Source organism: Lucilia cuprina, chromosome 4 (genome assembly GCF_022045245.1).
Source record: "Lucilia cuprina isolate Lc7/37 chromosome 4, ASM2204524v1, whole genome shotgun sequence".
Lineage (NCBI taxonomy): Eukaryota > Metazoa > Arthropoda > Insecta > Diptera > Calliphoridae > Lucilia > Lucilia cuprina.
Window position 1 is genome coordinate 76750741 of NC_060952.1, and position 14200 is coordinate 76764940.

The 14200-nt window shown below is 32.6% G+C and overlaps 1 protein-coding gene across 2 annotated transcripts; it reads right to left on the bottom strand.

The window, feature by feature from the left end:
- Window positions 1-4285: 4285 nt before the first annotated feature.
- On the bottom strand, window positions 4286-14138 carry LOC111686831 (zinc finger MYM-type protein 4). 2 transcript variants are annotated; one of them, XM_023449213.2, is made up of 12 exons: window positions 13433-14138; window positions 11791-12618; window positions 11488-11724; window positions 11267-11329; window positions 9312-10990; window positions 7948-8993; window positions 7503-7882; window positions 7297-7422; window positions 7100-7221; window positions 6891-7020; window positions 4654-4753; window positions 4286-4569 (listed from the first exon to the last, which is right to left on the bottom strand). In XM_023449213.2, exons 2-12 carry the CDS (start codon window positions 12557-12559, stop codon window positions 4395-4397), a joined length of 4827 nt encoding a protein of 1608 aa, XP_023304981.2. In that variant the 5' UTR covers window positions 12560-12618; window positions 13433-14138; the 3' UTR covers window positions 4286-4394. The 2 variants fall into 2 exon arrangements, with proteins under 2 accessions (XP_023304981.2, XP_023304982.2); XM_023449214.2 differs by lacking the exon at window positions 11267-11329.
- Window positions 14139-14200: the final 62 nt, after the last annotated feature.

Sequence of the window (14200 nt, forward strand, 5' to 3'; positions counted from 1 at the left end):
TAGACTATTCTTGAGACTAGGCAAGATATAATTCCGGAGACTAGACATTAGCTGTGCCATGGACTAGTCAATTGTGTAGTCATTAGACTAGTTAATAAAATCATCCATAAACATGTTCTAAGATCTGTCGATTGACATGTCCCTATATAAGTCTATAGACTAGTCAATACATAGACAAATCCATGGTATAGTCAATATACTAATTAAAGTACTAGTCCACTACTGACTAGTATATAGTCCAGATTAGACTTGCTTGTGAACTATGCCATATAAAATAATTCGTTATTTAATACTTTTACTATTAAAACTAATTTTGCAAAAGTTATAGGTCGATTATACCATTTGGAAGATTGTTGGATGATTAGTCAGTAATCTGAGTCATTTTTTTGACTCCTTTAGATGACCTAAAAGTGATTAATAAGTTGAGCCGCTTAAAAACTTACTCGAAAATTATCCCGATATATTATTAAAAACTGAATATTTGAAAAACAATAGCAAAATGTATAGCAATCATAAATTGATCATCCTGGTGTTTAAAATATGATGGTTTTAAAAGCTTATTTTGTGGTCATATTTTAAGCAGTTGAAAGATTTAAAATTGTTCATTATGTAATTGTTTTTAATGAAATAACAACACTTAAAAATTACTCAAAACTGATTAGAAATAGAGCTCAGAAAAGACTCTTTTGGAAGAGTTAGCAAAACATTTTGTATGGCCTAAAATGTGTTGATATAATTCTCATTTCGTTTATAAAATAAAATTTATAAATATTTGAATTTGTGTGATATTTATAAAGTCGATTTTCTGTCAAGGATATTGAAATTATATTATGCTTTAATTATAAAAATTTTATATGTTTAATGATCTTCTACGGAAGATAGTTGGGCTACTAATCACTAATCTTAACCTAAATAATTCCAATTAATGTTTAAAATCTGATTTATTTGAAAGAGAAAATAATAATAATAATAATAAATGTATACAAATCATAAATAGGTCATCCAGGTGTTTGAAATATGATTGTTTATAAATTTAGTTTGTAGTTAAATTTCGCGCAGTCGGAAGATTAACAACTGTTTTCTATTGTATTGTATTTGTCTGTAACAAACAAAAAATTACTCATAAAAGACTCAAAAATGACAATAATATGATTCGAAAACATGTAACTCAAAAACGATCAGTTATTTTGCTTATTAAAAAATGAGTCATTGAGAAGTGGGGCTCATAAATTGGTTATATACTCATCTTAAAGTATACCAATCGGCTCAGAATCATTTTCTGAGTCGATTTAGCTATGTCTGGCCTTCCATGTAAACCTTGTAATCAAACTATTGGCAATTTTAAAGATAATTTGGCACATGATCTTCTATTGTCACAGGGACGAAGCCTATTGAAAATGGTTAAGATCGGTTCATTATTTCATCAAGTCCCCATACAACTTCGGTATTCTACATTTCGATCCGACTCTACGCCACATAAACAACAACAACTTACAAAAATGTAGGTACGATCGTAATGCAGAATACACACATTCGTATAGCATTGAAACAAAATTGAATTGCTTATTCGTTTTCTTACGATTCAGTTTTTTATTGGAATACTTTTTTTCCATCGTTGCGTAACTGAATGCATAAACGTAATCGAAATGCAAAATAGGGGTGAATGTATATATTTTGTAAGGATATACGTTAAAAGCAGTTAACTTTCCCTTCTCTCGGTACCATTCAATTAGGGATCTCTTTCATATCTTGTAGTTTAGTTGAATACAAAAATATACATTTGAACTCGTTTTCTATTTCGATAAAAATTAGTTTATGAATTATTAATTTTTTGACATTTTTTCAATTGATTTCAAGAAGTTGTTTCGGAACTAGTATGCGTTCCATTGAACTAGTGTAATAGCAATGTATAACTAGTTTCAAAGAGCTAGTTCCTTGAAAACTATTTAGAAATATTTAAGAACCACGACAATATTATAATCCCAATGCGTACCTCGACAAGGAAAAAACAATCACTGGTCTAAAGTCAATAGAAGGGGGTGACAAGTCCCAACATCAGGTGAAATCAATCTTCCGACAATGCGGAAGTGACCACCCTTATGATGTCATGAAAGAATTGCACTATTCAAAATGTAATCTCCATCATCTAATGACCCATTCCAGTGCATTCTTTAATCTCTTAAAGCCCGCGCAACAACACTACTGAGATGGCTCTGTTGTTTTGGCAACAGCTCATAAAGACATATTTGGTAGTCCAAAATACCCAACAAAATGGATCAGGATCCTTCCAAAGACAATTAATTCCAATAATTGCCCGATAAGCCCCTAGAAACATGAAATTAATTATGTAGAGCCTGGCTTAAGAAGCCATAAAAGGGAATTTTTGGTACTTTTTCATTCTGCAAAAGGTACTTTTTAAATTTTCTATAATATTGAACCTATAAACATGAAATTAAGTATGTAGGTGAGAACCGGAAAAGTGAATTTTTTGGTACTTTTTTTTTGTTTTTAAAAGGTACTTTTTGATTTTTTTCTAATATTGAACCTATAAAATCGATCTTTTTTGGTATTTTTTCGTTTTTTAAAGAGTACTTTTTTAACCCGGATTAGAAGAGAATAAATCAATGGGGATTTTTTGGTACTTTTTCGTTCTGCAAATTTTCTATAATATTGAAACTAGAAACATGAAATTAAGTACATGGAGACGGAATTTGGTGAGAACCGGAAAAAGTGAACTTTTTGGTACTTTTTCGTATGTAGTCTGAATTAGGTGAGAGAACCCATAAAAGGAATCTTTTGGGTACTTTTCGTTTCGTTCGTTTTTCAAATGGTACTCTTTTGAATTTTCTATAACATTTAATCTAGAAACATGAATGTAAGCATGTTGAGCCCGAAGAAAGTGATGTAAAAGAGAAATTTTTGGTACTGACTGTTTTTTTTAACACACAATGTCGAAGGGTATATAAGATTCGGCACAGCCGAATATAAAACTCTTACTTGTTTTTTTCTGTTCCATAATTCAAATAAAACACAAATATATATTTACTTACAAAAAAAGAAGTTTATTTGCTCAAAACATAAGCTGGATATTAAATCTTCGAATTCAATAATTATACATATACATATATATGTATTTATTTTTCTTTAAAATCAGCTAAAGTTTGAATAAATCTTTTTCAAAATAATTATTGACTGAATGAAATTATTTAAAAGTTTGATTTTTGTTTTTTTTTACATTTACATATTATTTAATTGTGTTTAAAAGAGAAGAACAACTTAAGTTTATATATTTTATATTATTTTAATATATATATATATATATATATATATATATATTTTTTGCTTTTTGTTTCCTGGTACTTATATAACTATAACTTAATAGCTAAGATCTGTTGTTTTCAAGTGGGGTAATTTTATTAAATTATTAAATTAAAAAAAATATATATGACTTGAAATTAAGTTTTATATAAGTTTTAGATAAACAAAATTACAAAGTTGTCTGATGTCATAGAAAAATAATGTTTGTAATTAAAAAACAAAAACACATTATAAATGGAAAATTACAATAATAAAACAAATGTGCTTTGCACAACCAAAAAAATGAAATAAATTGTAAATTAAAAAGTAAATTTAAAAAAAAGTTATATTTATATAGCTGTTTAATTAATATATATTTATAAGTCTACTATATAGTAAAAATATATATATATATGTATGCATGGATTTATTTATATTTGTTGTTGTTGTTTACACAAGTCCTGTTAAGTTGCTTTATCCTTTTCTGCTTTTAAAACCCCAAAATTCTATGACTTATTAAAAGTTGTTTGTTGTTTTTAATTCCATATGATTTTATTAAGTTTATGTATTATTATTAATTATTATTTATTATTAACATTACAAATATCAAATTTGTGTTTGTTGTTATTTTATAATTAAATATATACGTGTGTGTGTGTATTTTTCCTTTTATTTTTTGTGTTTATAAGTGTATGTACGTTAATATTTATTTGTGATTTTCTGTGTGTGTGTGTTTTTATATTAATTCAAAAAATATTTCAATTGTACAAATAAGAAACGAACAAAAACAAATGAAAATTGTATTAATCCTTTTGTATATTCTTGATTAATTTACTGTGTATTTTTCTTTAAGTGTTGTATTACTTTTTTTTATTGATATTTTTTTCTGTTTAAAAAATATTGTGTTTTTATGTTTCTTATTTTTCTTTCATTAAAAATTATTGAAAATATTAAAAAGAAAAAATAATAAAAATAATAATAATGTGAATTAGTATTTCTATAAAATTGCACGCTTTAAGCAGCAATTAAATCATAGTGATTTTTATTTAAATGTGCTGTATTTTCGTTGCTAAAACATCTTTTTCAAATTGAGATGATTAACTTGTCAATAGCGCTATATTAATTTCCTTAACCATTTTTACACGATGTAACATTTTCTGCAATGCTTCTTGACTGAGAGCCTGGGTGGAGTACCATACTGGTGAATCGGGTACACATGAACGTTCTGGTTGCAAGTAGAAGACATCATTGCGTGTTTTAACACTTTCCGGGCTAAAAAAACAAAAAAAAAAAAAAAAAATATGTTTAAATATGCTCTATATAAGTATGTATTTACATATTTTAACTTGTATTTACCATTTTGACAAATAGAATTCATATAAACGAACTGGACAACGTAAGGGATTCTCTTCGTTTTCTTGTTGTTCATAAACCTTCTTTTTGCGGGGATTGGCATCTGTAATATGAAAATGTGTGTTTTTTGTTACAAATTATTTGAAAAAAAAAAGTAAGAGTTTTACATCCTTTACACCCTTCACCACGGTGTGTTAAAAAACAGTCAGTACCAAAAAGTCTTCTTTAACATAACTTACTTCAGGCTTAACATGCTTAATTTCATCTTTCTAGTTTCAATATTATGGAAAATTTAAGAGTACCTTTCGAAAAACGAAAAGGAACTCTTTTGAGAACCCTAATTCCGACTCTACATACTTAATTTCATATTTCTAGGCCCAAAATTATAGAAAATTCAAAAAGTACCTTTTTAAAAAAAGTACCAAAAAGAATACTTTTTCCAGTTCTCATCTAATACCGACTCTATATTTTTCATTTTTTGTTTCAAGGTTCAATATTATAGAAAATTAGAAAAGTACCTTTTGTGGAATGAAAAAGTACCAAAAATCCCCTTTGATGTGTTCTCGTCTAATCCGGAGTCTACATACTTAATTTCATGTTTCTTAGTTCATTAGAGCATTGGTTTGTGGATTGTAGAAATGCCCTTAGGGACATTATGAGACTATTAGTCATTAGATTGTGTTGGGTGCCAGGGCACTGTAATGTGCAGGGCAGTGAGGTTGCAGACGAACTAGTTAGACTGGTTAGATGACAAGGGGAGGATGGTAAAACCACCCATTTGTCACTATAATAGTATGATATTCGAAAGAATGCGCGACATCATTAACCAGTCCTGAAATAGTAGATTGGATTGCAAGATATCAATGGCCCTCTGTCCAAAACTTGATATGAGTGCTACCAAAATACTTATAGGACTGGAAAGACTGGAAGGGTTCTGATAGGGTTTCTAACTGGACACTGCTCTGTTAAAACCCTTGTCAGTAAGTGGGACAGTAGTATACCGGACTAATGCAGGTTATGCGAAGATGAGGAGGAGGTAGAGACGATTGAGCAACTTTAGGCTGAAATGCATAGGGAATAGGTTCTACGGCGAACTGGGGGGAAATTGCGGGACTTAACCCTCGCAACCTACTAGGTTTTGTCAAGGGAATTAGTCACTTCTTTGACTGGATTTTATAGGAGGGCATGGATTTTCATTAGTATTTATGGTTATTTATGTGTCTGTTTTGTTATTACCTATCCACATATCCTCTTTACCTATTTTCCTTCTATCTTGTGTTGTTTTAGCGTTTTTGTTTTCTCTGTTTTGAATCTTCACTTTTTGAAGGAAATCACAATGGACCTTATGGTCTCCGAGTGAATATACGCCGTTTTTACGGTGTATAACCCTTCCCAACCTAACCTAGTTCATTATTATAGATAACTCAAAATGTACCTTTTGAAAAACGAAAAAGTACCAAAAAGTCGCTTTTATGGATTCTCACCTAATGCAGACTCTACATACTTAATTTCATATTTCTAGGTTCAATATTATAGAAAGTTATGGCTTCTAACTTAATGCAGGAACCACATACTTAATTTCATGTTTCTAGCTAATAACAACACACTAGTGCTGCTCTCGCTCTACTACTCTTGCTATGCTGCTCACGCTCTGCCTTGTTTTAATAAACAAGAGTACAATAACAAAATTTACGGTATAATTATGTATTTTGTTTTTGTTTTTTGCAATTTCTGTCTGAACATGAAAAAAATCTAAATTTTTGATGAAATTTTCAGATGTCGTCTAGAATTTTTGCTCATATCTGCGTTATTTATGGACCGATTTCGCTGATTTTAAATAGCGATCTTCCAGAAAGCATGTCTAACAGAATTATTGGAGATTCGGATCTCGCCGATATCTGGGGTCTTGTAAAAACTAATTTCAACAATCATACAAACAGACGGAAATGGTTTAATCGACTCAGCTATCTAAAAGGATCCTTATATACTCTTCTTACGAAGGTGAAGGGTATAAAAATGAAAAAAATATCAAAGTCTACGAGCTAGACTATTTAGACGTGTCTATAGCCCAGACTATAGATTGATTTATAGTCCAGACTATAGACTGATCTAAAGTCCAGATTATAGACTAATCTAAAGTCTTGGCTATCGACTGATTTACAGTCCTGACTATAGACTATAACCAAGGTTATAGATATTATATGTCAATACATACTACGTTTATGTAGTTTCCTACTTACCAAGTCCAGCTTGTGGTGGATAAAAGCGTAATAAGACATTACGCGAACCCGGTGTTTTAGCTGTTTGACCAGTACGCTTCCAATGTTTCATAATATGTGAAAAGGATAATTGCATGTGTTCTTCGACGGTCTAAAATAAACGCAAAAATAAAAAAAATCATGTATAAATTTCAAAAATTATACTTTCTGTAAAAATAACAAATACTAACAGTTAAATTGAAATGTTTTGTATTAAAGAACATAAGAGTGCTTAATAAAACGTGCGGTGAATGAGCGCCCAATTGTTTGCATTCCCATAGATGTTCCTCTTCCACACGTGTAACAATATATTCTAAAAAAATCAAAATTATTTATATTAAATTAATTTTTTTTTTTAAATCTTTACAATGTATATGATTAAACTTACGCGAATCATTATAAAGCACGGAAAATTTACGTGCTACCTCATCTAAACAGTCAGTAAAACGTTCATAATAAGTGTCCGTAAATATGTTGTCTATACGACCATTTTCATAAAGATATTGTTGAATTCCTAATTAATTTTTAACAAAGACAAATTATTATTAGTTATTAAAAATTTCTTATTGTTGTAAAGAAAAGAAAAAAACCTACCCAATACTAAATAGTATATGGTATCGGGAGCATATTCGGTGCCATTGGGTTTTCTTACTTCCTTGACAAATAAACATAAGGAATAATTTAGCTCATCTGCTGTCATTTGCAGTAGTTCGGTTTTGAAGGGACGTCTTCTCATCGAACTCTTTTCAATGTCGGCATTTTTAGTCATCACCCACTGTTTCCAGGCATTAACACCAAATGTATATTTTAAACACATATTGGCATCTGGCTTTTCGACAGGTTGCATTGGTTGCGGTTGTGCCTGTGGTGTTTGTTCCATTTCTTCAATGCGTTGACGTTTAACGGGTGAGCGATTGTTGCGCGGAGAGACTAAAGAAACTACAGATGCGCCACGTTTGCGGCCACGAGCACCTCTGTAAAAATTTAAAATTCTAGTTAAAGACAAAATTAAACTAAAAAAGTCTAAGGTGTAACACACCTTTGAGCATCCATCATGTGATGTTGCTGTTGCATATGATGACCGCTCATGTGACTCATAGAATCATCATGTTGCACCATGCCAGGCGGAGGATTAGTGATTGTATTAGCTGTTACAGCCGACTCCAAATCAATCGTACTTGTTGGCTGATCATAATCTCCAGTTGCCATTTTAAGAGCCATTTGTAAGACATCTTCACCGTAAGCGTTGTTGGTCACATCCACCTGCTGTACACTGTTATTGTATTGCAGTGATACAACTGCTGGATCTGGTTTAACTTCATCTTCCGAATCGGAGTCAGATTCTCGTTTCTCTTCCGCTACCATTTCGGCCATCATCAAAAGTTCAGCCTCAAATGGATCAGCTGGCATTTTGTCTTGAATCTTCTTGATTTCTTTCATAATACCCTGAGCCGAGTTACGGGTGGTGGGTATAAAGATGGGTACGGGAATTGGAAGTGGAATAGGAACTGGCACTGGGAAGGGTGCTGAATACATGTACATAGGCTGTGGCAGATAAATGGGCACAGGTACAGGTATCAATACCTTGTTCGAGTAATCCTTGTCCGTTTGTGTACCCACGTTTGCCGTTTCGGGTTCAGATTGTATACCCACTGTAGTTGTACGAGGCTTACAACTAGTCATTACATTTCTAACAGCAGGTGGATATGGCGGTACAGCAACAATCTTAGTCTCCGTTTGTACGGTAACCTTTTCAACAATTTTGTCCATAGCACTGCTATTGTTACTACTACCGCTACGTTTATTATTAGTTCTAGGCGGTGAGGGGGTTAGTGAGCGCTCTATAATGGCACTTTTACGTGATCGTCCTCTCATCAGTTGACTATTATTTGTAACGGATGATGAAGACGACGACGCAGGAGGTGGTGGAGATTCTGCTTTGCGTCCGCGTATACGGGTTCGTCTAACGGTAACATTACCAATCATTGTTTCAGTTTCTCCACTGGCCAATGATGAGACTGTTGATATTACTGGCATAGTAGGCTGTTTTTGTTTGGAAGCTGAGCCTTTAGTAGATAATTTCATCTGTTTTAGAGAAGACATGTTGGTAAAAAGTGAATTTTTTTAAATATAAAATATTATAATTTTTTCGTTTGGATTTTTCTTAATGACAAATTTAAACGTTACTTTTTCAATGCGAGTGACAGAGACAACAATATAACAACTTATATGGAAAATATATTTAATCTATTACAATTTACTTTGAAAATAAGAGTTGCATTTAAATGAGATGAACACAATTTGCCACAAAAAAGTAAAATTTAAATTTTACTAAAATTAAAACTTTCAGCGGATTCTTCAATCTGTATAACAAATCAATTTAAATATAACAATTTTACTTACATGCAATGGTGATTGTTGAGATCCACCCTTCAGTTTTACACGTTTCGGCAATCCCGTTGGGAATGGTGCTGCACCCTTACCAGATTTACCGCTTGACTGGTGGCTTGAAGTCGATATATTCGATGACTTAGAATTACTGTCAGCCTCCAAGGTGAGCGGAGTTCTAGCAAACTGACTTTGAAACTGCATAACACATTGATATGTACAAAAATTACGCATAGAAGCATCGGACATGGTCAAATGGTACTGCGGTGTAGCCATATTTGTGCAATTATCGCATTTAGTAACAGTGCGCGAAAAAGCATTAATCGAAACGCCATACAAGGTGAGACAGTTAAGGGAGCACATCTGTACTTCCTGGCTATCTTGCTGTTTGAGAATCATGTCAAAATTATATTTTTTCACTTTACACCATTGACAGGAGACAATGCGACGATTGAGCACTATGTAAATGTTAAGGCATACACGTGTACAAAATACCTTTGCACGTTTTTCCGAGTAAATGGTAAAGGATTCGGTAGATTTACGCTCAAAATATTTGCAACACATGCCACATTGATCGGCCACAATATTGCTGACAAATTTAAAAGCCGAAAAGCAGGGATTTGAACAGAAATTGTGTTCTTTGTCATCTAGAATAATTTCAACGCGTACTGTTTTATCATTATTGCACACGGCGCATACATCGCTGCGCATGTTCTTCTTGGGATTGGCAATATTGTCATAGCGTCGCATACAGGACTGAGAACAGAAATCCTTAAACTGTTCTTTATCGCCTACTGGGGCCAAGAAACCCTCATTGCCGGATGAAATATCTTTCTGACAACAGGAACATGTTTTTAAGCCCTTTTTGAATTCATTCAAACAAGCTGCACAACAGAATTGACGTACATCAAAGCCAAAACGCACACAATATTTGCCCAATGCTGGGTGTGGAACATCTCCATGGCACGTCTGACAATTGGCACCAATTGTACGCTGATATTTTCCCAAACAAATTTCATTACAAAAATCCATAGTTTCCCATATAAGATTCTTGTCGCCCAATGTTATTTCCGAAAAACAATCAGCACAACGGCGCACAAAACTAGCTGCTCTTTCTAGACGAGCCGCTTCAGCTTCAGCCGATGTACGAGCAACTACTCTCGACTCAGGTTCGCCTGATTTTTTGCCATTATCATTGGAAATGGTAGTAGCACCGATATTGCGTACTCTAATCGAGTGTCTCTTAAGTTTGAATTTCTCTGGCTCTTCGGCATTTAGTAGATTGAAACAATCATCGTTACACATGTAAAAAGTGTCATCGTCTTGTTTAAAGAAATATTTACACGTTTTTTCCTCTTTACATTGTAAACAAGAATGTTTATTTTCCTCGCTGTCTTCGCTGGCCGGTAGTTCTTCAATCAAGAACTTTTTGCGACGTATAAAATATTTACCAGCATTTGCTTCCATAAATAGTGTGGAACAGGTATGATCACACAAATGCTCAAATTCTGATGTATCGGGATTTTTGAAACGAAAACCACAGACTTTTTCTTCATTACATTGCACACACTTTTGCGTGGTTGTTACAATCCAGGAAATAATTGTTTTCGTTCCACTACTGGCTTCATTTGTACTTGAGTGAAGTTCTTCCAAGAGCGGTTCCTCGCCATCGGGATTCTCGTTAGAATTATTCTCTGTAAATTTGTATATTGATAATAATTTAGTTTAAAGTTTTACATAATTTATATTTGCTAAAAAAATAGTCCATTTTGTATATGCCACCTTGTCCATTTAGTGAAATGTTTTAAAATTGGTTTGTTCTTTATGAAATTGAGATAAAAATCTTATTTCAACTTGTAAAGAACTTATAAAGTTACATGATTATTTGTGCTATTATTGCTTGGACAAGGATATGAGTTAAAAATAAAGCAAATAAAATGATTTAAGATTTAAATACAAATTTTCATTACCTTCTTCATTTGATTGATTTTCATTGACTTGAGCTTCGGCTCCAGCTGCTTTATTAGCTTGAGCTTGAGCAAAAGATAGAAATAAATACAAATAAGGCAAATTCTATTAACAACTACATAATACTGACTAATTTACAATGATTATAGATCAGATTTAGATATGTACATACATATGTATGTTTAAATACAATTTAACTAAATAAAGAATTTTAAAAACTTACCACGCGCTTCGTGAGAATATGAGCCAGCTTCAGTTTGTTCTTCACTTGTTTCTTTATCGCCATCATCATCTTTATTTTTATCGTTGGAATTATTTTCTTTCTCGTCGCTTCTTTTTTCGGCATTTTCACGGGCTAATATAGCTTGTTCCTTTTCGGCGTCTGTAACTGTTGATTCCGTGTCGTCAGGTATTAAGCAAACATCAGATTCTTCTGGTTCTTGTACATTTTCAACAGGTTCTAAAATGAATATGTTTGTATGTATTGTTAAAATCATTAGTAGTTTAGTTTTTTTGTTAATCTTACCATCGTCTTCTCCATCGGCATTTTCATTATTGTCTTTTTTGCCATCATCTTTATCTTTATTTTCGTCATCATCATTTTTATCACCTTCCTCTCCTTCTTCATTATCCTCATCATCCTTGTTTTCATTAGAATTCTCTTGTTGATCTGCTCCTTCCTCTCTTTCGTCGTCGTCAGCTTCTTGCTGCAGAGGTTCCATAGACTCATCCTGTTGCTCATTATCGTTACGTTCATAAGATTTATTGTTTGAGTCATCATCACTCTGATTACCACCTTCTTTATCATCCTGATTATCATTGTTGGCCCGCTGATCCACATCCATGGCATTGTCATCGTCATCATTAGACTGTGGCAGAGTGTTGTCAGCCTCTCCCAACATATCTGATTCTTCAACATTGGGATTATTTCCCGATACATTTGCATCAACTTCTTCGAAATCTCTTGATTCTCCTCCTTCATCTTCGTCTCCTTTACCTCCGCCCTCTGCATTTTCATCCGGCGGTGGACCTGCTGAAGTGGCACGAGAATTTTCATCTACTTCAAAGGTCCCTTCTGAGATTTGTTCGAAATCGTCTTCATTGGCCCCACCTTCGTCGTCAGGTGCATTACTATCTTTGGTAGCACTTTCGCCACCGCCGCCACCACCACCAGCGCCATGACCTGTATTTTCTTCTACATCTTTATAAGAATGTTGCGTATTTTCAGACTCTGGTCGAGCAGATGAATTTGCTTCGTCCGTTTGAAATGAATCTAAACTTGATATCTCCTCCATTTTAATATTAAGTTATCCACAAGTACGCAAATCGGCAATAGGGGATATATAGACATTAACTGAAAAATAAAAGATTTTTATTAGAACGATTTTATTTAATCATGTGATGTAAGAAACAAAGATTAGATTGGAGGTTGACAGACTCTAAGAGAAGTTTATTCCTGGTTATTTCAGTAACAGGGACAGATGTTAACAGCACTTACTGTGGGTGATCTTTTGAGGTTGTCAAAGGACTATTTAAGAATGATATCAATCAAGAATCTGAATTGACTTTAAGATCAAATGGGGAGGGGTCCCAACACCCATGGAGGCGTTCCAACAACATTGAAAATCACAGGCAGATTTACAAACTAACACAGAATTTTGAACTGCTTTAAAAAAGGATGTTGCTCACATTTGTTAGGACTTTAAAAATATACAAAATTTATTACGGACTTATCTAATTTAAAAAGAATTTGAAACGCTTTGTTTTTTAAAACCTAGGTCAGCATAATATCAATACGTAAAAAAAAGAAAGAAAACAAACATAAAGGAATAACTATTTTTTGCATTCAACAACATCTGGTCACCTTAAAAATATTTTTCCCGCCGTTGTGATGCGCAAAGAAAAAAACCAACAACAACAACGAATACACACATATATCAGAGCAGAGCAACAACGACTCACATTCACGATAATAATGAGAAGACAACCAAGGCAGAAAAAATAAAATAAAACATACATACAAAACAAGGCGAAATAAAACAAACTAGACAATTCAATCTCTTACAATTCGATGGCAGACAGTAGGGTAACAATAAAGAAAATATGAAGGAAAGAGAACAAGAAAAATTATACTAAAATATCAAATATATACTTTTTGCAATATTTACCTTTAGGTCGAATTTATATTTTTATTGTATAAATTCCTTATTAATTTGCAATTTTTATGTTCCAAGACCAAAGAAACAAAACTCTCTGAAGGGTCTTATACAAGCGAAAAACAAACCCTTGTCAAATGTGTGTGCTGGTAAATTTTTTAGAAGTACAGCACGCACAGTGGGAACTCCACGAGTGTAATAATATATCGTATGCGGCCCACCTAAAGCCGTCTTGTATTTTTTTGTTTGTTTTTTCTTTCTAGGCAATAAACAAACAAAGCTCCTTTTTCAGTATAGTTTTAAATTTTTTTCAATAACTTTTGCACAATTTTTCGGTATATATTCATTAAAATTATAAAGTTCGTTTTTACAGATTTTATTTTTCTTCTCGTCCGCCTCTACGGAATGAGGTGGAATATAAATGTACAAGCGAAACGAAAAATGAAAAAATGCTGCCTGCTATTGGTGTATAAAAACGAAACGTAAGAGTAATCACTTGTGTCAGCTTCAAAATTTATCTGAAATTTTACAACACTTTAACATTGCATATTCCAGCGAATTTTAATCATATTTTGTTGTGGTTTATTTATTTTTCACTTTGTTACTGATTTTATCAAATAATTGTACAATTTTAACCGATAAATTTGCGTTAAAATAACCCGTATTAAAAACACACATAAAAAATCTAATCGGCTTCTTTACAACCAAATAATGAAAACAGACTTCTGCGCAAACTAAACTTAACGGCGTTGGCTGTTACCAGTAAAATTTTTGACATCG